General features: G+C 60.8%; 2 protein-coding genes across 7 annotated transcripts; one reads left to right on the forward strand and one right to left on the reverse strand.

The window, feature by feature from the left end:
• Nucleotides 1–612: 612 nt before the first annotated feature.
• AP5B1 (adaptor related protein complex 5 subunit beta 1) lies at nt 613–12,026 on the reverse strand. 4 transcript variants are annotated; one of them, XM_061202054.1, is made up of 4 exons: nt 11,594–11,771; nt 4,621–4,700; nt 3,341–3,508; nt 613–3,236 (listed from the first exon to the last, which is right to left on the reverse strand). In XM_061202054.1, exons 3-4 carry the CDS (start codon nt 3,488–3,490, stop codon nt 753–755), a joined length of 2,634 nt encoding a protein of 877 aa, XP_061058037.1. In that variant the 5' UTR covers nt 3,491–3,508; nt 4,621–4,700; nt 11,594–11,771; the 3' UTR covers nt 613–752. The 4 variants fall into 4 exon arrangements, 3 of the variants coding, with proteins under 3 accessions (XP_061058037.1, XP_061058035.1, XP_061058036.1); XM_061202052.1 differs by lacking the exon at nt 4,621–4,700 and having other exon boundaries at nt 11,594–12,026; XM_061202053.1 differs by lacking the exons at nt 4,621–4,700; nt 11,594–11,771 and adding an exon at nt 3,910–3,947.
• Nucleotides 11,524–23,005, forward strand: OVOL1 (ovo like transcriptional repressor 1). 3 transcript variants are annotated; one of them, XM_061202055.1, is made up of 4 exons: nt 11,524–11,956; nt 18,530–18,747; nt 20,449–20,638; nt 20,838–23,005. In XM_061202055.1, the coding sequence occupies exons 1-4, from the start codon at nt 11,857–11,859 to the stop codon at nt 21,131–21,133; spliced, it is 804 nt and encodes a 267-aa protein (XP_061058038.1). In that variant the 5' UTR covers nt 11,524–11,856; the 3' UTR covers nt 21,134–23,005. The 3 variants fall into 3 exon arrangements, with proteins under 3 accessions (XP_061058038.1, XP_061058039.1, XP_061058041.1); XM_061202056.1 differs by lacking the exon at nt 11,524–11,956 and adding an exon at nt 17,771–17,811; XM_061202058.1 differs by lacking the exons at nt 11,524–11,956; nt 18,530–18,747 and adding an exon at nt 20,311–20,337.
• The last annotated feature ends 381 nt before the right edge of the window (nt 23,006–23,386 follow it).

A 23,386-nucleotide genomic window follows, 5' to 3' on the forward strand; every position in this document is an offset into this window, starting at 1 on the left:
TTTTTTTTTAATGAGTAATGTTGTTCTTTCTTTCTTTCTTTATTGGCTGCGTTGGGTCTTTGTTGCTGCGTGAGCTTTCTCTAGTTGCGGTGAGCGGGGGCTACTCTTCATTGCGGTGCGTGGCCTTCTCATCACGGTGGCTTCTCTTGTTGCAGAGAGCGGGCTTCAGTAGTTGTTGCGCATGGGCTCGGTAGTTGTGGCTCACGGGCTCTAGAGGAAGGGGCCACCAGGCCGCTGCAGCCTCCTCTGTTTCTGCCCATTTGTCCTTCGTCCTATCTAGCTTGAGCTCCCTGTGCAGAGACCCTGTAAACCTCTGGAGTTGAAAAGCACTGGCTCACAGGTCAGGAGGCCCAAGTCCAGCTTCACTCTCATTCCTAAATTGCTGGATGGCTTTGAGCAAGGCTTTTTCCTCTCTGGGAAGTAAAGATGTGGATATTTTTTCTCCTGCCTCCTGGGCAGGGATTCTAGAGAATCCTAGCATATCCGGGCAGGAAGGAACTTTCATGCCCTGCAGTCTAGGGGTTCCTAGCTTGGAAGCTTTCCTGGAGCCTCTGACCCCTATCCCAGTGTGCCTTCCCCCAACCAGGGCCCAAAAGAAAACGAACCAGTGAGTGTTGTTAGCAAATATAGGTTTTTGTTTTTTTTTTTTACAGAAAGGAGCTACGGGGCTGTATCCTGGCTCTCAGCAGCCCTTCTTGGGCAAGAACCTGTAAAGGCCGCAGTCCTGCTCCTACCTGGCCCGGCCCTGGGGCTCAGCCAGCCGCTGACAGCCCCCGGAGGTAGTCCCCCACCAGAGGCAGAACGGCCCAGTCATCAGTCCGCAGGGCCACAGGCACTCCGTCCGCCTGGGGTGCTTCCAGCCGCAGCAGCAACCGCGAGTCTGGGGGCAGACGGATGGCTATAAGGTAGCTGGTTGGGGGTTGGGCCACCACCACAAAGGGCTCCAGGTGGCGGGACACCAAGGCCTCCAGCCCGTGTGGCCCGAGTGGGCACCACAAGCGACTCTCGGTGCCCTTTGGCAGGCAGGAGTCCCAGAGCTCCTCAAAGAAGCCCAGCTTGGCCCCCTCGGGGGGCTGGGGGAAAGGCAGAAAGAGGTCAGCGAAGTTCACAAGCAGGGGTGGCAGGTGAGCGTGGCAGGTGAGGCCGCTGGATGTGGTGTACAGGGCGCGCACAGCCAGCCTCGCGGGAGCCGGGCGTCGGGGCTGCAGAGGCAGCAGCAGAGGGCGGGTGGGGCGGCCGGGGCACAGGCAGGGCACGTGCACAGCCCCCAAGGGTGCATAGAGCTGTCTTTCCACACGGAAGCGCAGTTCCAGAGAATACACCTGCTCCAGCACCTCCACCTGGAGCTGCAGCACTGGGGCCGGGCCCTTGGCTCTGTGCGGACCCACGCTTAGCCGAATCGGGGCCGGGGTCTCCTGCACCATCAGCGCTGCAGCAAAGCCCTGGTTCTCGGCCACTAGTGAAGAGGCCAGTGCAGGTGCGGCAAGGGAGGGGCCCAGCGCCACCCCCAGCTTGGGCTCTTCCAGGTGGGCCAGGAGAATGTAGTAGAGGCGCGCGTGGTCCCGCCCATCAGGGTCCTCCAGCTGCCTGGCCAGGGCCTGCAGCAAGTCCGCCAGGCCTCCCCCAACACCTGCCCGTAGCAGGGCCCGGCAGACCTGCAGGAGGGCCTGCTGGAGGCCCCAGTCCGTGCAGCGGGCAGCTGCAGCCTGCAGGAAGCCGAGGGTGGCACTCTGGGCATCCCCATCTGCCACCCTTGCCAGCATCTGCAGGTGCCAACGAAGGGCCTCATCCCTGCCTGGCCTGGACACCACCTCCTGCCGCAAGACCACCTTCAACGGTTCCCCCAGCTCAGGGCCCACCCAATCCAAGAGATCCACGAAATGGGGAGCCAGTGCAGGCCGGGCTCGGTACAGCTGGGCCAGTCCGTGGGTCAAGGGTGTCAGCACCGCAGGTTGCCCGGCCAGGCAGCGAGCAACGAGGTATGAGGCCTGGAAGCAGAGAGTGGCTAAGGCCCGGGGGCCACCATCCAGGGCTGCCCTCTGCCGCAGGCCAGCCAGTAGCTCCTCCAGGTACCGCCGGGAGCTCTGATCCTGGCCCTTCTCCTCCTTTTCTTCGTCTTCCACACAGAGCAGGCACAGCAGATGCAGGCGGGCCAAGAGGGCCATCGGGTCATGTAGGAGACTGGGCAGGAGGCCACGGCATAGCTGGGACCCCAGCAATAGCGGGGCAGCCTCCTCACCTGCGGGGCCCAGCGGCCAGTTCTCAGGGAAGTTCAAGAGGCAGTGCAGGTAGAAGAGATGGGCGGGCAGGGGCAGGGCCGGGTGCTGGGCAGCCAAGGTGAGCCGGCGAAGCAGCAAGGCCTCATCCTGGGCTGTGAACAGTGCCTCACCAAAGGCCGCCTTCAGAGCCAGAACGGCGTGCAGCAGTGTAAGCTGTGCTGTGCCCAGCAGCCGTACCAGCTGTGGCTTGAAGAGCACTGGTGGCTGTCCCCGAAGACCCCGCAGGGCCCAGCCCAGCAGCCACAGAAGCTGGGCCTGGGCCACAGGAGTGAGCAGGTAGGAGGCGTCCAGAAGCTGGGCCACGGCAGCCCGCAGCTCCCGGGCCTCCTCAGGACTGAGCTCCAGCGTGGTAAGGCAACACTCCCCCCCCTCAGCTGCTGGCCAACTGGGTGCCTGGGGCTGAAGGTGGGCATCACCCTCCTCAGCTAGCATCCAGTTCCAGGGACCACCCTCAGTGGGACAGTCCCCAGCCACGAGCAGGCCCTGCAGGCCCGCCCTGGCCCTGGCTTGTATCACCAAGGCGTTTCGCAGGGCAAGTGCCAGCAGCAGGCTGAGGGGCTGTACAGGGCCCTCCTGCCCCAGCAGGCCCCGCAGCAGCCCCAGACAGCCCCCCAGCAGCCCAGGCTTGCAGCTCTCCAGTTCCCGCAGGCACTCCCACGCTGTGGCCTGCAGAGGGCGCTGTTCCGAGGCAGGGCCAAAGCTTCGCCCCAAATCGCGGCCCGAGGCCAAGACCAGCAGCAGGGGCAAGAGCCGGCGGGAGGCTCCCGAGGTGGGGCCCAGCGCACCTCCTGCCGCCAAGGCTGTGGTGGCCGCCAGCAGAAGGGGCCGCCGCAGAGCCGAGGGCCGCGGGGGTAGAAGGACCAGGGTATCCAACAGGGAGGTGGCAGCTGCTTCGGCCGCAGGAGCGTCCGGCCACAGCTGGGCTGGGTACTCCAAGCTCAGAGCCAGCAAGGAAACCTGGGGACAGGGGATTCTGGGTGGGAATCACGAAGCTGAGGTTCAGGGCACGGCGGGCTGAAGGGACCACCTGGGCCAGGACACGGGTCACGCGCAGGGCCTACCTTAGTCGGCTCGCTCAGCTTCTCACTCCTCAGGTCGCTCAGCAGGTGACGACCCAGATCCTCACCCTCAGGACCTGCCATGAAGGCGGACGGGCTGGCCCGGAAGGTGCCCAGGCGCTGGGCCCAGGTTTCCCGGCTCGTGGGCCCCATGGTCAGGCACGCAAGTCCCTGCAGAAGAGCGAGGGAGGATCAGACCTGCGGGCTGGAGACGCACGGGGCCCCACGGCCGCCAGAGGGCGCGCGAGCCCCTGCGCCAACCCCGAAGGGGCCACTGTCACCCCAGGGCCGCCTAGCAGATCCCAACCGCCCTCGGCCACGCGCAGAGGCCAGCGGGGACCCCGCACCCGGGTCCCGAGATGAAACCCAGAGGTTTCGGGGGTGACGCTAGGGCGGGCCGCCAGGGTCCCCGGGGGGAGGAGGGCTGGCGAGCAGGGGATGGGGTGCCGGGCAGGCAGCTGGCGCGGGGGTGCGTGCCGAGAGCTCATTAGGCCGCCTGCCCGCAGCCGGTACCGAAGCCACAGCACCGCCCCGGACCCCGGCGCCCGCGGTAATGGGTCGGCCGCTCTCACCCTGCCTGACCCAGCGGCCGCTGGCGCTCTGGCCGGCCGGCTACTTCCGGGCTGGCTGCGCCGGGCGGGGTGGGGCGGGGCGCGCGGCGCGTGGGCGGCCGAGCTGAGGCAGGTCCCTCGCGGGGGCGGGGCCGTAACGGGGCCACCGCCTCCCCCGCCCTCCGGGCCACCGCCCCCCCGCACTCCCTGATGGCAGGTGAAGACTCGCTGGTTTCGCTGGGGCTGAGTAACTGTCCCGCTGTGCGCAGGCCCCCCCTTCCCCGGAACCGCTGCAGGCCCAGGCAGAGGCGGTGAAGTTGGGTGGGCCTGGGCTCCCGGATGCCAGGGTCCCCTCTGCGCGCGGACTGCAATCTCAGGGCGCTCCGGTGGACAGCGGCCCGGGCCCCGCCCGCGCCTGCCAGACTGCTGAGGATGGCAACCAGCGCGCCCCGCGCCGGCGCCCGGTCGCGGCGCACCCTGCGCCAGCCGCCCGCGGCCCCTGGGGGTGACGCGGATTGGAGTCCTTGGGGCTCCCCGTGTGGCCGCTGGGGGGTGTACAAGGTGCGGTCCCCGGGCGCCCGCAGGAACTGCGCGCCGTGGGCCCGGCTAAACCGGTAGGGCGGGCGCCGCAGGGCTTGGCTTCGCTTCCCCGACGCCGGCCCCGGCTCCCCACCCGCTCGGCTTGGGGGCGCTGAGCCGGCGCTGGGGTCGGGGCAGGCGGAAGCTGCTGACCTTTGGCAGAGGCCGCGCCGACGGTCGGCTAGGGTCGCGGCAGCCAGACCAGGGTAAAGCTGGCGGGGCCAAGTCCCAACCTGCGATGAAGCCGGAAAACAACGGGATGCAGACGTGAGGACTGGCAGGGCCTGGCCGGTCACGGGGCTCACAGCACGCTTAGCACGGACCGGGAAACTGAGGCCTTGCCGCCGCAGGAGATCGGGGGTCAAGCAGTGCCCGAGCCCAGCACTCTTGACTTCCAGAGAGCTGGAGCAGGGCTGTTTGCGGGCACTCAGAGGGCTGGGCCTGGGGCTCAGCTAGCAGCCCCTCCTGGGGTCTAGGGTCCAGGCTGCAGACACCCCACTGATCGCTGATTTCCAGGGCACAGAACCGCGGGCGTCCAGACCCCACACCCACAGCTCGCCAATCTGAGTAACGCCTCTGGCTCTCATTAGCCCGCTCTGAAGATGAAACAGGCCTGAGCCCCCATGCCAGCCGCTGCCAACTAGTTTCTCACCTTTCCCCGGGCTTGGCAGGCCCCTCCCCACCCCCTCCTGCTGCCCTCCAGATGGGAGGTGGTAGGGAGTGGTGAGGTAGAGCTGGAAAAGAGGCTCTCTGGGTGCCCAGGGTGCCAAGGGGATGGAGACAGGGATCCACCCCAAGGGACAAGTCCAGCTGGAAAACCCAGTCCCAGCTCCTCTGGGCCCTGGCTCAACAGTTGACTCACAGGCGGCAATCCCAAACTACTTCCCTCTAGGTGCCTCAGTTTCCCCACCTATAAAATGGGAGTGATGACTTCGGCCGGAGAGGCTGTGGAGCGGGGCTGCCTGGCTAATTAAATCTAGGATGAAAGAGGCCGGATGACAGCAGCCCTGGGAGGGAAGGCAGCCTGGGGGTAACAGGAGCCTGTCTGGTTTCCCTGTCTGAGGCCCAGAGGGTGCTGATAACTGCACATCCCCAGCCCTTATCACTTACAGGGAGGGAGGAATGATTATTAAACCCCTTTTACAGTTGAGGAGACAGGCTTCAAAGGGTCAGGAACTACAATGCTGGCTCTGGCCCCTGTTCAGCCTCTGACAGCCGCCAGCCTTTCTGAGCCTTTGCTCCTTGGGGCCCAGGGTCTGGAGGGAGGGAACCCACGTGTAGTTCTCGATGCTGTGGTGGAAGCATCCACATGGATTCACTGAGGCTTACAGCACCCTGAGGTACCTGAGGATGGGTACCATTCACAGAGAAGGAAAGGGAGGCCCAGCGGGGTGCAGTCACTTGCTCACAGTCACAGAGCTCCTAAAAGGTGGAGCCTGGACTTCAGGCCACAGCCCCTTGCTGTCCCTGACTTGGCCCTCCACTCACACAGCTACTCTCAGCCTTCACCTGCCTGCCCAGATGTCTGCTCCCCTGTGGGAGGGTGGTGCTGGTACTGTCCCTGGCACAGGCCAGGCATAACATTGAACTCAGACCACCAGCACTGAATCTGCAGTCAGCAAGCCCACCCCCAAGAGTGACCTCCCAGCCGACAGGGCCCAGGTGTGGGCTGCAGCAAGTGGCTGAGCAGGGAACTCCCCACTCAATGCCCACAACTCATTTCTTCTCTTTTTGCTGAGTTTCCATCCTCTCCAGGGCAGCCCAGTTCTGTGGGGACACTAGGCATACTGAAAAAAGGGAAAGTCAGTTTCCTGAGGAGTCCTGAGTCTCAGTTTTCTCATCTGTAAAATGGGAGATACCCATTCTCACAGCACTAGGCACTGGGGATACAGAGATGCTTTAAAAAGAACACATCAATATGCAAATCCATAGAGAGCACAGTAGTGGGTACCAGGAGCCGGGGGTTGGGAGGAATGGAGAGTAACTGCTAACGGGTACGGGCTTTCTTTTGGGGTGATGAAAATGTTATGGAAGACAGTGGTGGTGGTTGCACAGCTCTGTGAAGATACTAAAAATCACTGAATTGGGAATTCCCTGGCAGTCCAGTGGTTAGGTCTCCGTGTTTTCACTGCTGAGGGCGCGGGTTCAATCCCTGGTCAGGCAACTAAGGTCCCGCAAGCTGCACAGCATGGCCCAAAACAAAAAAACCAAAACCCAAAACAAAACAGAACACTGAACTGTACACTTTAAAAGGGTGAGTTTTATGGTATGTGAACTATATCTAAATAAAGCTACTAAAAATGATGTTAAAAGAACTTACACTGTAAGAACTTACACTGGGGGAGAAAGGAACAAACAAATCAAAATTTCATGGAATAAGAGATTCTGCAGGGACTTCCCTGGCGGCGCAGTGGATAAGACTCTGCGTTCCCAATGCAAGGCGCCCGGGTTCAATCCCTGGTTGGGGAACTAGATCCCACATGCATGCCACAACTAAGGAGCCCGCGTGCTGCAACTAAGGAGCAGGCGAGCCACAACTAAGGAGCCCTGGAGCAGCAACTCAGGAGCCGGCCTGCTGCAACTAAGACCCAGTACAACCAAATAAATAATAAATAAATAAATATTTTTTAAAAAGAGAGATGCTGCAAAAAAGAATAAGAAAATAGGGTAATGGGACAGAAGTGACTGGGGGCACAACGATTTAGCTAGGGCAGTCAGAGAGGGCTCTTGGAAGAGGGCACATCTGGCTGAAACCTGAGTGACGAGAGCGAGCCAGTCATCACGTGGGGAAAAGCCTTCCGGGCAGAAGGAGCAGCAGAGGAGAGGCGTGAGCTGGGAACAGGATTTGGCCAGTTCAGTGGACAGAGGGCCAGCAGTGTGGCGGGCACACACACAATCAGCGGGAAGGAAGAAGCACGGGGTCAGAAGGCCACCTGGGGCCAGAGCACGCCGGGCCCCAAGGACTTTATTCAGTTGCGAAGGATCAGGGTGGTAAACGTGGAGACGGAGGTGTGGGAAGATTCCAGATGCTTTGGGAGCTGACAGGACAGAACTCAGCAAGAGATGGAGGTGTCAGTGTCACCCACAGCACATCACAGTTTGTCAGGGGCTTTGCAGCCTCCATGGGGCTACTGTCAAACAGAGCTGGAAAGGCCACTATTTGAGCCAAGCAGAGGCCTCGGTGGCCAGGGGCACCGTCGGCCTGCTTTAAGGCTGAGTCCGTTTTCAAGGGCTGCTAGGCTTCTGGGCAAAAGTGAATCAACAACATCTCTTGACAGCTCTGAGGAGCAGAGCCGGAACTCAGAGCCCGCTGTACAGACGGGGCTTAGCCCAAGTCCCTGGAGACTAAGAGCCTGGGGCAGCCTGACTCCAGGTCCAGTGCTCTGTTCTGCTTGTCCTCTCAGCACAGCTCCCAAAAGCCTTTCTGCCCCGAGCCGCCATGCTTCTAAGCCCCTGCCCCACCCAACCCCATCCCGGCTCCCCCCAGAAGCCTTCTCTGAGAACAGGAAGGGGTTGTTCCAAAACCTCTCCATCCGACTGCTGCCCTAGCTCTCCCTGGGCTGCTTGGGAGGGGAGCCGAGCTCTGAAGGCGGCTGCCAGCCACCAGCCTTTGGGGAACGTGGTGCTTGCTTGCCTGCTAGGGTTCTGCTTCCCTTCACACCCCTGTCCCCTGTACCAAAGAGGCATGGCGACTCATGTCACCTGGAATTAGCACTCATGGCTCTGCCTGCAGCTGGCCCAGGCCACCATCCCCTCCTTCTTGGACTATTACGGTAGCCTCCTCACTGGTCTCCCTACTGCCACCCTCAGCACCCCTCCCCTGGTGACATTCCTCTCCCCATAGCAGATCCAAGGCTTCCCACCGCACTGAGCCTCACATGACATGACCGACCTGCCTCTCCAGGGTCAGTTCCTACACCTTCCCATCCCCTCATGATCCAGCCACCTCGCCTTTTGGTTCATCACATACACACACACACACACACACACACACACACAGGCGCTGCTCACTCCTGCTCTGGGGCCTTTGTGCCATCGGATCCATTTACGGATCAGGCTCTTCCCTGCTCTGCACAGCTGGCTCCTACCTCTCATTCAGATCTCAGTGCCCCTCGCCTGTCACCATCCCATCACTAGTTAAATGTCCTGCATCACACTGATCATTTCCTTATTTCTTTGTTTGCCTTGCATCACAGGATACCCAGTGCTAGCATATAGTAGGTGTTCAATGAATATTTGGTGACTGAACTAAGGAAGGAGAGAACGATATCAAACTGACACTCTGTGAACAGAGCAGAAGGTGCCTGCCCTTATGGAGCTCACGGTTCAGCTCAGTGTTTACCCAAGTTCACACACATTGTCTGGTTCATGAACCACAGGCCACACACTGGCAGTCCACGGGTCAAATCTGCCCCACGAATGTAGATTATTGGACTCATTCCATGTTTTAAAAAAAAGCTAAGTCAACATTTAAAAACTGGTAGATTTCGGGGAATCCCCTGGTCGTCCAGTGGTTAGGACTCTGCGCTGTCACTGCCGAGGGCCCGGGTTTGATGCCTGGTCAGGGAACTAAGATCCTGCAAGCTGTGCAGCGTGGCCAGTAAATTAAAAAAAAAAAAAAAAAAAAATTGGTAGATTTCACACATAAATCTGGATTTCCAGTTTCCAAATGGACAAAAGTGGCAACGTTGGGTTTCTGTGCTTGGATGACATGCTTGTCACTGGTCCTTTAGATAGTCACATTCTCCATCCCCCCCATCTCTGAGAGTTGCCCTTTATCACACTGAACTTGCACTACAGCTTTCCTCATAATAAAGAAATTTGCTTTGTATTTATGCCTCTAGCAAATTTGGAACATAAAAGGCTAAATGTGTCACATGAGTCAAGAAACATAGGATATTCATTCATTCAACAAATATTTATTGACAACCCACTATGTGCCAGGCACAGCTGTAGATGCTGGAGATACAGCGGTGGACAGCATGGACGAATATCCCTCCCTCCTGGGGCCTCGTTCCGTACACTGTGTAACTTTCTTTCCACAAGTGGAGACATCTGAGTTGTTCCCCCGATGAGAAAGACTGCCTCTGTGTCCAGCATCATCTACGAAACTTCATCAGAGCTTCCACGAAGCCCCTACTGTGTCCCAGCCCCTGTCAGGGTCTAGTACAACCAAAGTACTCAATAAATATTTGTTGGGTGAATGAACTAAATTCACCTCTCTCCCAGACAGTGTTAGTCAAACTTATTTGCTCAGGATATATTCAAAAGACAAGCAAGTAGCAGGTGCTCGCTTGTCAACTGAACAGAAGGGTCCAGGGTAAGAGTGGAGGGTTGACAAGGGAAGCAGAGCCTGGGAAAGGAAGGGGAAGCGGGCAAACATTAGTACCCCTGCCAGAGCTCACACCGTCCTCACCGTGGACCCAAGAGGTAGATGATGGGATTCTCAGGTGACAGACAAGGGTACAGCCTGGAAAGGAAAGCCCCTTGGCCAGACTCACAGGTTCCAGGAAGGAGCAGAGAAGGAGGCCCATCTGCCCCCAAAGTCCACACCTTCCCCACCCACCCAGGGAGTGCTCTACAGAAGTCCAGTGGGGGCATGTAAAGGGCCTCTGGAAGCCTCCCCCTTGAAAAACTACCTTCTTCCACTAGACGCCTGAAAGTCCACCATAAGCAGGCTGCTCCTCTTCTGACTCCTGACTTTTGAACTGTGTGAGTTCACTTATCAGATTCATTTCCTCCTTATCTGTTGCAGCAAACATTTAATATGTGAGAAAGGTGTATGTGTGGTAGGGACTCTGAAATATTATTTTATTTTACATGGGGGAAGGAGGAGAGCTAAAAAGAGGAAGGGGTCCCATGCCTGCCCTTACTAGTTCAGCTGGTAAGAGAAGCCCAGTGGCCGAAGTGGCACAGTTACTGCGCCTCATGGAGGCCACCAAGTGCTCCTCAGCTTCTGAGGAGGGTGGGGCCTCCCTCCAGGAGGCGGGTCCTGGGACTGGGCAGAGCATGATGAATGGCTAGAGTGAGGGGTCCCAGGCTGAGCCTCAGCCAAGGCTGGGCTCTGGGGCCAAGACACGAGCTCCCTGACTGCCATGGCTGCAGCCAGGCAAAGTAAGTTGGTCCTCTGCCCTCGGCTCACCTCCAGTCTTGCTGCACCTGAACTCCGGCCATTTGGGACAAAGATGAGGGCTCTTGGCGGGGGGGGGGGCGGCGGTGTAAGCCCCAGTGACTAGGCGCTGGGGTCTTTCGGGGTCACGGAGGACTCGGAACGGTTTAAACGCCCCTTCCTCCACGAAACCTTCCACACTTGCCCGGCCAGAAGGCGGGCTCTCGGCAGGGCTCGGCGCCCGGCCCTACGGGTGCTCTCCGCTTTGTATTGCGGCCCGGCGAGGCCCGGCCTGCCCGCCCACCGGCCTGCGCGTTCCTGCGGCCCCGCGTGCCTTTCCGAACGGAGACGGCGACCAGCAAATATCTCCCTCTGGGCTGAATCACGAATTGCTCAGCCAGGCGTTTGGGACCCGGGGCCGCCTGGGCCCGGGCCCGGTTCAACAAGTGTGGGCCGGGCCGCCCAGTCCCGCCCGACGGCTTCACGCCTCCCCAGGCGCCCGGGGCGCGCCGGGCCGGGCCCAGTCGGGCGAGTTTCACTTCATCGCCCGCAGAGCGTGCGAGCGCCGAATAACATTGCCCCTTCCCCCCCTCCCCCTCCTCTGCTCCCTCCGAAACTCCGAAACTTCGGTTGGCGAACGCTAGCACTCCCGCTGGGAGGTCCCCGGCGGGCAGCGGCCCGGCCGGCTGGGCAGCGGTGTGCTGGGGGCCCTGCGCCCGCCCCCCGCCCCCTCCCGGCCACCCCGCCCAGCCCGCGAGGCCACCTCACCGGCAGCGGAATGGAAACCGGTTCGACAGGTAACAAATAGGTGGGTTGTCACCGTTATTTCCCAACGCATGCGCCGTCGCTCCCCGGGCCACTCCAAGCTAATTAGCTCAGATCAGCAACCCCCTCCCCGCCCCAGCCACCAACACACGCCGCCGCGAGCCAATAAAGCGTGAACCCGTCCGTCGTGCTCGCACTTTAAGACTTCCCGAGCGGACGCGAGGGACGCCAGTCGCGCCGGGAGAAGCATACCTGCCGCTTCCTCCGCCGCCCGGTGCACCTGGCTGCAGGGTACCTCGTTCAGACGGAGGACGGCGACAGCTCCGCGGGGTTGAAACGGGCGCGCGCCGTCCCGGGCACGGCCTGCCGGCGCAACGCGGGACGCTTTGGCGACTTCTTCTCCGACCTGCTCCCCCACCCCCACCCCCGCCCGCCTCCAGCCCGGCCAGGGAAAGGTGGGACGGCTCCGGTTCTAGTTACGGAAGCGGCCGGTACCCGGCGAGGAGGGTTCGAAAATGCCCCGCGCGTTTCTGGTGAAGAAGCCGTGCGTCTCCACGTGCAGGAGGAACTGGAGCGAGCTCCCCGACGAGGAGCGCGGCGAGATCTACGTGCCAGGTGAGGCGCCCAGTCCGCGCGCCCCGAGCCCCGCGCCGCCGAGAGGGCGGCGGGGCCCCGTCGAGCGGCCGGCGTGCGGGACGCAGTGGCGCGGAGCCCGGCGGCGGGCGTAGCTGGGGCGCCCGATTTAATATTTAAGCGGCCGCTGCCCCGTTAGCCCGCGGCGCGGCCGACCCCGTGCGCGGGGGGAGGGGAGGGCAGGGCCGGCGGAAGGAGCGGCCAAGCGGGGGCGGGGGTGGGCGCGGGGGCTGCCAGGTGGGGGCGACAGCCGTTCCCAGGACCCCGGCGGGGCGGGGGGCAGGTCTGTCCGAGGCGCGCGGGCCCGCGCGGTGCCGCCCTCCCCTCCACCGGTCCGAGCCGCGGCGCAGGGGAGGCAACGGGGTGTGTCACCGCTCAGGCAACCCTCCACTCTCGTGTCGTAAATCCCGAAAGCCGGGACTTTTATTAGGCGGGAGGAGGGCACTGGAGCGGTGCCACTTCGGGGGGCAGGGAGCGAGCTGGAGTTTCGGCTGAGATTTGTGCAAAATGTAAGAGAAGACCCAGAGTTGAAGCCACCTTCATTGATCTCTCCCTCTCACCCACAACACTGGCTGCCAGAAGGTTCCCGTGAGGGTCGGGCAGGCAGGAGCTCCGAGCCGTGGGGAGCGCGAGACCGTGGGGAAGGCGCCGGGCTGCACCCCACTAGCCCTGAAGGCAAAGGTGGGATCAGCTCTCACCTCTGTTAGAAAAGCGCCTCCTTCGACCTTGCAGAGGACACCACTGAGCTGAGAGGAGTTTTAAGGGTCCCACCCCACAGCCAGGGAGCAGCCCCGGGGGAAGCTGGGGCACCCAGTTTATTTTCGGAAGACGCCTTGACAGCGTGGGAGTCAACTTTGGATGAGTAACCCCAGTTGTTTCTTCCTCCAGTGGCATCTTCCACGTTAGCCCCGAGACCTCTTCTGCGCCTTCGGTCCTCCCCCACCCCTAACAGAATCTTTGGTCGGGAGCCAGTTTCCTTCGGAACTCCCCTTCCCCAGGCCTTGGGGGTGGGGCGCGGGATGCGCTAACACCCTGCCCAGCGCCTCCAAGGGGGGAGAGGTTGTAATTAACCAACCGACTTTGACCCTTGATCTGCAGGTTCCCCTGCATCGCCCCGGGCCTTGTAGGAGAGTGGTGGAATAAGGGCGGTGAGGGGCCCTGTGAGGGCTCTTGCCTCGGTTTCTCTCCTGAATAAATTGTTGGAGACTATGGGTGTAGTGGTGGCCTGACGACCGTCAGGATCCTATGGCCTACAGGGCTGGCGGGGTGTTTCACAGCTTAGCCTTATCTCAAGTGCCTAGGCCCCTATCTACAGCCTCCTTAAAAGGTGGGAATGCGCCAGCAGTCCTGATGACCCCCGTGGGGAAACTGAGACAGAAAGGGAAGTGAGCTGCCTCCACACTGGAGGCGGATCAGGGTGTGGGCCCAGGATTCTGTGTATAGTTTCTCGCTTCTCCAAGTTCCCTGGGGAGTTGATCGGTGTTCCACCTCCAGAAGGGCCATGGGAGGGGGTGAGGGACGCGAGCCCCCTTCCTTGCTCCTGCCTCCTCCCTCACCTGTGTCTGACTTGCTGCCTAGTTGCTCCTTGGGATCTGATAAACCGAACTTGGACTGTGTTAAAGGTGAGCGGAGCCTTGCTCGAGACTAGTGTGCTGTTATTTTTAGTTTTATTTCACATCCCAATCAGTAACAGATCATGTGTTGACTTTTACAAAGGACAAAGGAATTCCGTTTGTTCAAATCATTGACTTCCTTGCATCCTAGTGATTTTCCCCAGCACAGTTCTGGTGGCCATAGTGGGAGTGGCGGGGGAGACCTGCACTCAGGGGCTGTCCCATCAGGTGCACAGGACGGTCTGTGCCACCTGCCGCTGCTGTCCAGGTGAGGGGAGCCGCTCACTCTGCAGGATCATCCCGGAGGTAGGGTGGGGTCTAACCTGGAGGTGCAGGTGACAGTTTGCCAGGGAGAGTCCTGTGGGCTCAAGCAAAGAGTAGGAGTCAGACAACTTACTTTTGCCTCTCAAAACCATGTGGCCCACTAGAGAGTTTTCCCACAGTTTTTGGAAATGAGAAAGGGAATGTTCTCGGGCCACGCTCGGGTGCCTCAGATGGCTAGAGGGTGGGGAGTGTGTCTTGTGGTGGCCTGTCCCCTGACTGGGCCATTCCATCACCAGCCGACCGTGACCCTAAGAGCCGGCTGGGCACGTTTCCTTCACCCCACCTCACAGACTCAGCACGTTGTGACCAAATAAGCATTGACCCCGTCCGGTCCCACTGGGAGAGGCACCGGGAGGGCTGGGGAATGAAGCGTTTGAGGTCTGACCTTCCCGCCAGGGCCCTCTGAGACCCTTAGAGCAGCAAAGAATGCCTGGAAAGAAAGTGTTTACTGACTGAAGATCCTGGGCCCCGGCCTGGCAGCTCTGACTCCAGGGCCCCAGTCTGACCAGCACTCCAGCCTCTGCTCTGAGGCACAATTCTAGAGGTTTCCCGCCCTCAGTCCCCTGGGCCTCACTCTCCTCCCAAAGCTGAGGGAAAAGCCCAGAAGTGGGCACAGGGGCTGGAAGGCTGCAGGGGTGGGCGACAGCACCACTCACGCTGGGAGCACTGAAAGGGTTCATGGTTAAGTTGCCACCTGTTTGGCCCTCGAGCCCCCGCCCTCCATCTCCACTGGCATCTCTCCTTCGTTGTGTCATTATTGACTGTGGAGTGCAGGGACTGATGCTGGTTTCTTGACGATGAACCCAGGCCCCTGTACCCAGGGGCTAAATTCCATCTCCTGGACCTAAGGGGAAGCTCCAGGAACGGGGCGGAACAGGGATGAAGTGGGGTTCTCCAGGCCCCTGCTGAGAGGAATCTCAAAAGGCCAGGAAGGCACTGGAGGGCAGACCAGGCCTGGAAGCTGAATGACATGCTCCAGCCATGAGCGTCCTGGGACCTCTTTCCTACCCCGCCCCAAAACCGCCCCCCCACCTCCCCACTTCAGACGGAGCCTCTGCAGTCCGTTCTGCCAGTTCGTCAGCACATGCCCACCCCGGCGGGCAGCCAGGCTAAGGTGCGCGGGACTGGAGCGTCCTCAGCCTGGCTCTGACTAGGCAGTGTGGGCACCTGGGCAGCTCTTTCTGGGCCGAGTTAGAAAGGCTGAGAAAGTCAGCTTTGGGGCCCAGAGTACACATGTAGGGGCGCGAGGGAGTGGAGTTGGGGAGAGATTATGCCTCTGACGGTGATCATTCTGATTCCTGGGACGTGCTGGCAGTGAGGGACACGTCTGCCGAGCTCTCCGCGGGAGCAAGGCTGGGAGGGTAGACAGCCAGCCCACGGATGGGTACGGTGGGCTAGATGGGATTCCTAGCTGTCCCACGGGGTGCCGTCACCCAAGCTGCCAGGCTGTTTGTCCCTAGCTTGGGTGACCTGAGGCAGAATCCTGCCAGACTGTTTGTCCCAGAAAGAGAGCAGGTGAGGCCGAGTCCTCTGGGCACAGGGAGGACGGGAGCAAAGCATGGCCATTGTTGATGTCAGGCTTCTTCTTTAACTCTCTTCATGCTCAGCAAGTATCGTGTGGCGTCCCACAGGGGTGCCAGCCCCGTGCTGCACGGGAGGGAGGGAAGGAAGGACGCAAACACAGTACAGTTCCGCCGGTTGCGGCGTCCACCCTGGTGTGAGGGCTGAGGTGCACAGGGTTGGTTAACTTCACTGTGGACATGGTATGAGAAACGGTTGGGAAAGGGGGGAAAGATCCTGCCTGAGAGAAAAACTTGGCGTTCACAGAATGGAAACGACAGGCTGAGAGATGGGCCCGCTGTGTTTCCAGGGCTGCCCAGCTCTGCCAGTTGGCTGGCACTGGCTCCCTTTCAGGCCCCTGCTAGCTGACCTGGGGGCCGGAGGAGACGGGCACAGGGGACCCTGCCCTTCCTGATAAGGGTGCAAGACCGCCTAACGCCAGCCTGGGCTGTGCTGACACACTGGACTCCCCCCGACCAACCCCGCTTCCAGGTCGGCAGCAGCCCCAGCCCGTGGCTAGGTGTCCTCACGTCTGCTTCACCCGCTCTCCCCAGAGAGCCTAGGGCCAGGCCTCGTGCCCAGCCCTGGCCTGAGGCCTTGGATAGGGTAGGACCTGGCACCCTGTCTGGTATTTGGGCCAGGAGCTTTTAATCCAAGAGAGAGGGGACTTGCTGAAGGCCTCGGGTGGGAAGCTGCTCTGGGCCCAATGCCCACAACGTCATCCAGGTGGAGGCATGTTGAGCCGACAGAAAGGGAACCCGTGCAGCCCCTGAGGGGGTAGGGAGAGGGCCTTGCCACACTCCTCAGCCGCAGGCGGGCGGTGAGTAGCCACAGCGGCCGCCACCTTGCCGGAAACATCTAATTAGGGGGCAGAGAGCAGCACAAGCAGGGCCCAGCCAGTTCTGCTTCCTGCCGCTCGGTGACACCCAGCGACGAGCACAGCGGCAGGGACACGCTCCCGGGGTGGCAGGAAGACGGGTTTGGCGGGGCGCGTGGGATGAGGCAACCGTCCGCACCCTAGCGGCCTCACCTGCCCCTCGCTCGGGGGAAAGCGGCACACAGGCAGACCGGGCAGGCCCGCTTCCTGTCCCCGGTCCCCCAGCACTGTCATTTCAGGGCCTCTGCGGAACGGGAGAGGCAGGCCTGGGAAACAGGTCTCCCCCTAAACCTGCTTACATCCTCAGAACCCTCACCATGGACCCCGCTCTAGTGAAGCCAGGGAGCCAAGGGTGACAACTCGTTTGAGCGCAAACCGGTTAACCCTCACCTGTTGTCACTCCACCCTCTGCTCCTCCGCGTGCAGGCTCTGCGGCCCAGCTCCAACTTTCGGGAGCCTTGATCTCGCTATCTGATACGGAAAGACAGAAGAGGGTAGAGGTTCTTGTTTGTCTCTACCTGGATTGAGAAATGGAAATTGTCATCCAGTTTTGAATTCTCAGCCAAGATCTCCAATAGCTGGTGATCTGGCATAAATTGAAGCTGCCAACACTCTGACACGCCCGCCCTCCGGCAGCCCCCATCCCTGTACACAGACGGCTGTCACTGTGGGAGGACGGGGGGCGGGGGGGGGACCTCCGAGAGCTCCGGCCTGACGTCCAGCCGTCCAGGGCTTGGAGAGAGGCCAGGCCAGGGCCAGGTGCTGGTGAATCAACTCCCGGAATGAGGTGGCTCATTAGAGTCCCCGGACGGACAGACAGACGGCGCCAGTGCCAGCAGAACGGGTTTGGGTGGCGGGCGGGCGCATTCTTCCCCTGTCAGAACTTTGTTGTGTTTGAAGGGGGCGAGAGCGGGGGCCTCTCCCGAAACTTGGGTGCCTTCATATTCGCCCTTCCTCCGTTGGTGTGTCCTCTGCTTCCAGCCTCGCCCGCTGCATCCTGCTGGGGGCCGCCCCTCCCTGGGACCCCGTCCACTGTCTCACCGGCCGGGGGCTGCGGGCGCAGGGAGCCTTCTTCATGGTTCTGAGACCCTAAGTCAACCTGCTAAGTCCCTCTCCCTGAAGCCCACTCATCCTTTCCTTCCTGTGCCCCTCTTGAGTTTTCCTTCTGAGGCTTGGAAAATGTTCCTAGCTCAGCCTCTTCGGGAGAAAAATACTGACCAAACTGTAACATTAGATTGTTTGCCTCAGCTCTGGGGGTTTGAGACTTGTCTCCTCTGTGTCACTCGGGAGAGCTCCCCTCCTGTCTAGTCAGGACGAGGGCCAAGCCTCTCCGGCCCTGCTGAGCGTGAGGTGTCTGCCGTGGGGAGCAGCGTGTCAAAGGGCTGCCGGTATTGCTGGTATCGCTGCAGCTGCCGTGTGGAGGGCGGGAGCCCAGCCCTCAAAGCGCCACAGCGACCGAGCAAGTGAGCGGTCCCTGCTCTGGGGGAGGCTTGCGTAAGAGCCGGGCAGGCTGCCCAGGAGACTGTTAGGCCGCATCCACCTGCTGCTCCCTGACCTCCTCCCTGCCCTGCCCCACCCGGCCTGCTCGCCTGCTAAGCTGGGCCAGCGGGAGTGGGGAGCCTGGAGCCCCAGTGAGCTGCAACGTCAGGGACAGACCACCCTGAAGGAGAGAGGGGTTAGGACCGCCCCGTTCCCCACGGCCAGCAGCTAAATCTGCCTGGAAGAGAGGCCCGGAGTGGCGCAGACCACCGGGACCCTTCTGGGGCAGGGATGAGTCCCTGGGTCCAGGGCCTCCAGTGGTGCCCTTTGTCCCTGCAGGAGCGTGGATGAGGCCTGGAATCCAGAGGGACTGGCCCAGGTGGGGCAGGCAGACAGCTCGGGAAGAATAATTGGCAGGGCAGGTTTGGTCCTCCCAGTTCCGCTAAGACACAAATTACTCAGCGGGCAGGCCTGTGGGCCGTGGAGCTTGGCTGGCGTCACCTGTAATTACCTTAATGGGGTGGGGGGAGGGAGGTGCGGCATGCAGTGGGCTGGGGGCAGCCCTGCTCTGCCACATGCCTGCAAGGGGTGGGACAGCGGCTCCAGGTTCCAGCCAGCTTACCACCAGGGAACCTTCCTGAAATCCCGCGCAATCCCCTTTTCGCCACCAAGCCCCTCACTTGGCTGTTCTTCTCTTCCCAGTCAGCCTAGGCTTCTGCCCACCACAGCCCTACAGGGAGCCAGAGCCATCAGTGGCCGAACCCCCTTCTTGCCCCCTGGCTTTGGACATGAGCCTTCGGGATTCCAGCTATAGTGTGACCCCAGGGCCCTGCGTGGTGGCCCAGCTGCCCTCCGAAGACACGAGCCGCCTGGCAGACCCACAGAGCAGGGACCATGGCTTCCTGCGCACCAAGATGAAGGTACTGACCCTCACGCTGTCTCCAATGACCAGGGGCACGTGTATCCTCCTGGGTCCAGCCCACGAGACATGGCACAAATGAGACTTAAGCAGAGATTGGTCTTGAGTCTGGGTCTAGGTTTCTGCAGAGAAGTGAACCTCACTGGAGCACAGACGGGGGTGGGAAAGAAGAGAAGTGGGTCGGAAGTGAGAATGCCCATGCGCTGGGGAGAAGCAGTGAGGTTCAAAAGACGCTTAACCCTTTGGAGTCCTCTCTGGGGGTTGTTTAGCTTCGTTTCTGGTCTTGAGGGGAGGCACCTCTTTACACAGAAGTCCTAGGAGAAGCGGGGAAGCGTGAGCCTGGCTCTGCAATCTGGCCTGGGCCTGCGTCTCCGCCGGCTGAGAGTGAGGTCTGGAGTCCGCTGGGTGGTCGACTCCCCTGCGCATGTGCCCAGCGGCAGTCTCCGCCTCGCCCAAGTGTGTGCTTCCATCCCAGAGCCCTGGGTCTGGGGCGGGGCCTGGTGAGCGCCTGCTGCTCAGCAGCCGAGGCAGGAAGGAGCTCACAGGAATGCCCCTGCTTTCCAGGAGCACGAGGAGCGTGCTAACAGCAGGGCTGTCTCTGGCTGGGCCTGCATTCCTGAAAGCTCCGGGATCTGGAAGCAGTCATCTAGAGGAAGGGCTCCCGTGGAGCTTTCCTATGAGCCAAAAGACTGAAGAAAACTGGCTGTGCAATGCTGTTCCTGCCTCTCTTACCTGCGGAGGCCACATGTTGTAACCAGAGGAGAATCGCCAAGACATGTGCTGGGCGGTTGGCCGGGGAGCTGACACAGTGCCCCTGATCCCCGAGGGCCCTTCCTCCCACCCCTTAATCCCAGTGGCTAGGGAGCGTGTGGAGAGAGAGAGCAGGGGGCACAGGACAGTAGATGTGCCAGAGGAGCGAGCCCTGACCCCAAAGGGCTTGATTAGCTAGCAACAAGGCATTTACCCGGTGCCAGAAGCAGTGCAGGGCCAGAAGGCACGGGGTGATAGGGTGCACCCGGTGCCCAGGGAGCTCGGGAGGAGTGGCCAGTGACAAGGCCACCACAAAGCACAAGTAACCTCTGAACATTCACAGAGGTAGGGCGTTGAGGCCACGTCTCCACTTCTGAACAGCTGTTCCATAATTACAAGGAAAATGAAAAATGTTAATAAGCAAAAGAGTCATCAGGGTGGCAAAGGGACTCAGACCAGACCACGTCAGGCTCAAGTAAGGCCAGGGGCTGGGCTGGCCTGCGAGGGGACTCCAGGCTCCCAGTGGTGGCCTCAGCCTGGGAAGGCTGCACGGAGACCGCGTCGTGGGCACTCTTCCCTGTCCTAAGGCGTAGAATGGGAACAGAGAGCAGAAACTACAGAGAAAGATTTGGGCTTAGTGAAGGGAGGACTTTCTAACAGGTAGAGTTACTGAATCGGGCTGTTTCTGTGGGGAGCTGGCCACCCATCTCTAGAGATGGTAAGGAAGGGGCTGGGTGGCGGCCCTGCACAGAGACTCAGGAGCCCAAAAGGAGGCGGACCTTCCTTCCAGCCCCACCACCAGACCTCTGGGAGCCAGCGGCACAGAGGTGTGGCTTCTGCGGTGGGCACCGCCCTCCTCACGTGGCTGGGGGCTGGTGTGTGTGTCCTCCCAATCTGCCACCTGCAGCCCCAACTCCTGGGTGTCCGTCACAAACCCCGTCCTTGCCCACAGGTGACCCTGGGGGACACTCCCAGTGGAGACCTCTTCACCTGCCACATCTGCCAGAAGGCCTTCACATACCAGCGCATGCTGAATCGCCACATGAAGTGTCACAACGACGTCAAGAGGCACCTCTGCACCTACTGCGGGAAGGGCTTCAACGACACCTTCGACCTGAAGAGACACGTGCGCACCCACACTGGTAAGAGGAGCCCGCCCGGCGGAGGCCGCGGCTGCTGCCGCCGCGCTGCTGTCCTGGGCCCCGGGGGGCCTGGGAGCTCTGGGCGGACGTCCTCCGCAGCCCGTCAGTCCAATCGCTGGGGAGCTGGAGTCGGGCGGGCCTCCGGGCGCTCCTCTGCCGCGGAGTCGGGTCCCTGACGCCGGCGCTGTCCTCTCCGCAGGCGTGCGGCCCTACAAATGCAGCCTGTGTGACAAGGCCTTCACGCAGCGCTGCTCTCTGGAGTCTCATCTCAAGAAGATCCACGGCGTGCAACAGAAGTACGCGTACAAGGAGCGGCGGGCCAAGCTGTACGTGTGCGAGGAGTGCGGCTGCACGTCCGAGAGCCAGGAGGGCCACGTCCTGCACCTGAAGGAGCACCACCCTGACAGCCCGCTGCTGCGCAAGACCTCCAAGAAGGTGGCCGTGGCCCTGCAGGACACCGTCACCTCCCTGCTGCAGAGCAGTCACCACCTCTGAGCAGCAGCGCCCCGGCCTGGGCAGCCCGGAGAAGGCGAGGGCCGCCTCCCTGCCCCCCGGACAGCCCGCCCTCTGCGGCCTCCTGCCGGAACGCCGGTGACCAGGTGTGGAGCCCGCGGGCACGCGTGCTAGCTCAGGCCGGCGCTGACCTCTGCTCGCATTTGCGTTGGTGTCTGGGGGGCAGAGGCCGCTCTGAGCCCAGGCAGACATGTGTAACTGTGGGGCGGGGTAGAGCGGGCCAGGGCTGCCTTCGATTTGAAGCAGCTCGGGTCCAGAGACAGGACTTCCTTCCCAGAGGAGGTACGTGAGGGCGATCCTGTTGTCCTCTGCTTCCGGAGCAGCGGGGGGGATGGGGGGCTGCTGGTCCCCCGTGGATGGCAGAGTCAGGTGCCCCGGCAGAGGGCACCCCTGCAAACAACAGCCGTGCAGGAGCTGGCGGCGGCCCGCCCGGCCATGTTCCTCGCGGTCAGGGCTGCAGGGGCGCTGCGGGGCGCCGCTCTTCGACAGGGAGATGCACGCGTGTGCACAGCCATGGACGTGCGCGCATGCGGGAGGCCTTGCCATATATCACCTCATTTTTAAGAAATCAACTACAAGGTGCCAAGGAGGTTTTATTTCCTTTTTTAAAAGATGACATATGTACAGATAGTAATATATTTTTGGTGCCGATGGCGACTATTTTAAGAGAGGGTGGAGCTGGCTTTTCTCCTCCCCACGCAGTTCTATTTATCCTGGACATTTCACACCTCCTCTGTGCCTTGGCTCTGGGGTGGCTGCCCTGACCCAGCCCCACCCCTCATACCTCCTGAGATATTTAACCTAAGACTTTCCTCCAGCCCTGCCTGGAGGAGGGTGTACTGCTCTCTGCTCTCCCTCTTCTGCCGGGACGGCCGTCACATCTTCTGCTCTTCCCTCCCCGTGTCTCTGCCTCCCTCCCACATCCTTTCAAGGCAAGTCTCAGGGTGACCGAGAGCCTCCTGGTCTCCTGAAAACAGACCTTTTGCGGAACGACTCACCATTCCGGAGATCCGGGGTGGGGGGTGTCCAGCTGCGGCCGCAGGGGTCAGCCGGGCGGGGTGGTGAGGCTGTGATGTGCCCAGAGTCCACTGCCTGAAGTAACAGCAAGAGTGCAGGGCCAGGCTGCGAGGCCTGCTCTTTTCCTGGGAGAGTCAAAAACCCTAGGGCGGGAGCAAAAATATTGGGACAGAATAATAACCAGACACATCAGAAACTTCTAGAGGGAGGACAGTATTAGATGGTTAACAGGTTATATTTGTAGCCTTTTTTCTGAATGTTTGGCAAATGGCGAGGCTGGGTCTTGAGCACCTAAGAAGGGAGCCACCCCTGGCTGGTTGGCTCCACCTGAGGGACTCGGCCAGGCTCCCTTGGCTTGGCTGGGCTTCCTGCTAAGAACACGAAAGGGGTGTGGGTCAAAAGGGAAAGACGGGCAGGGGCTGGAGCCAGCCTGCCGAAGAATGAGAAGGCAAACTCGAAAGAGAACACAGAACAGAGCAGGAGAAGCCGCCCCGTGAAGCCAAAACCCAGGCGGAACCAGCCTTGGCCTCTCCTGCCCGGAAAGGGCAGCATCTGCACAGTCCCCGGATGCAGGGAAGGAGCCTTCTCTGACCTCCCTCTGAATGTGTATGGATTGTTCTGGAAGACTCTCGTTTTAGTTTACTTTAGAGTCTGTGGGAGCTGCTGTATTCTGGAAGTTGTATAGCATAAACTAACATTCTCTGGAAGCCTTGTCTTGTTTACATTTCTGTATCCCTGTGTTCATTGCCTGTTCATTGTTCATCTCTGTGTTCATTGCCTATCTGAGGGAGTCACAAAGCTCTGTGTTGTCTGTTTTATAACTTTCCCCTCAACTATCAAAATAAAGAACTATCATTTTCTGTGTTTCTGCTTTTTTGTTTTATAGACCTCGTTTTTCCACCTGCAGGGAAATTAATCAAAACAATTGATGCATTCTATTCAAAGCTTTACCCTTTTACAGGTAGCGATGGCCCTGAAGTCAAGACAAGAGCCTGCTAGATAAAGTGGCCTGCCCATGGTCTGGGCGGTCAGTGCCTGCTGACCCCAAGGCCGCATGTTCTGCTCTTCACGGTGGCAGCGGGCCCTCCCCTGGCTCCTGCAGCCTGACTGACTCGTGGCTCTCCTCCAGCGGGTGCAGTTACTTGGGGTCCAGTCTCTTCCCCACACCCTGCCAGGACCACAGGAGGAAGAGCCACATTCCTAAATAGTAGGGCGCAA

The sequence above is a fragment of the Eubalaena glacialis genome, chromosome 10 (assembly GCF_028564815.1).
Source record: "Eubalaena glacialis isolate mEubGla1 chromosome 10, mEubGla1.1.hap2.+ XY, whole genome shotgun sequence".
NCBI classification, from domain to species: domain Eukaryota; kingdom Metazoa; phylum Chordata; class Mammalia; order Artiodactyla; family Balaenidae; genus Eubalaena; species Eubalaena glacialis.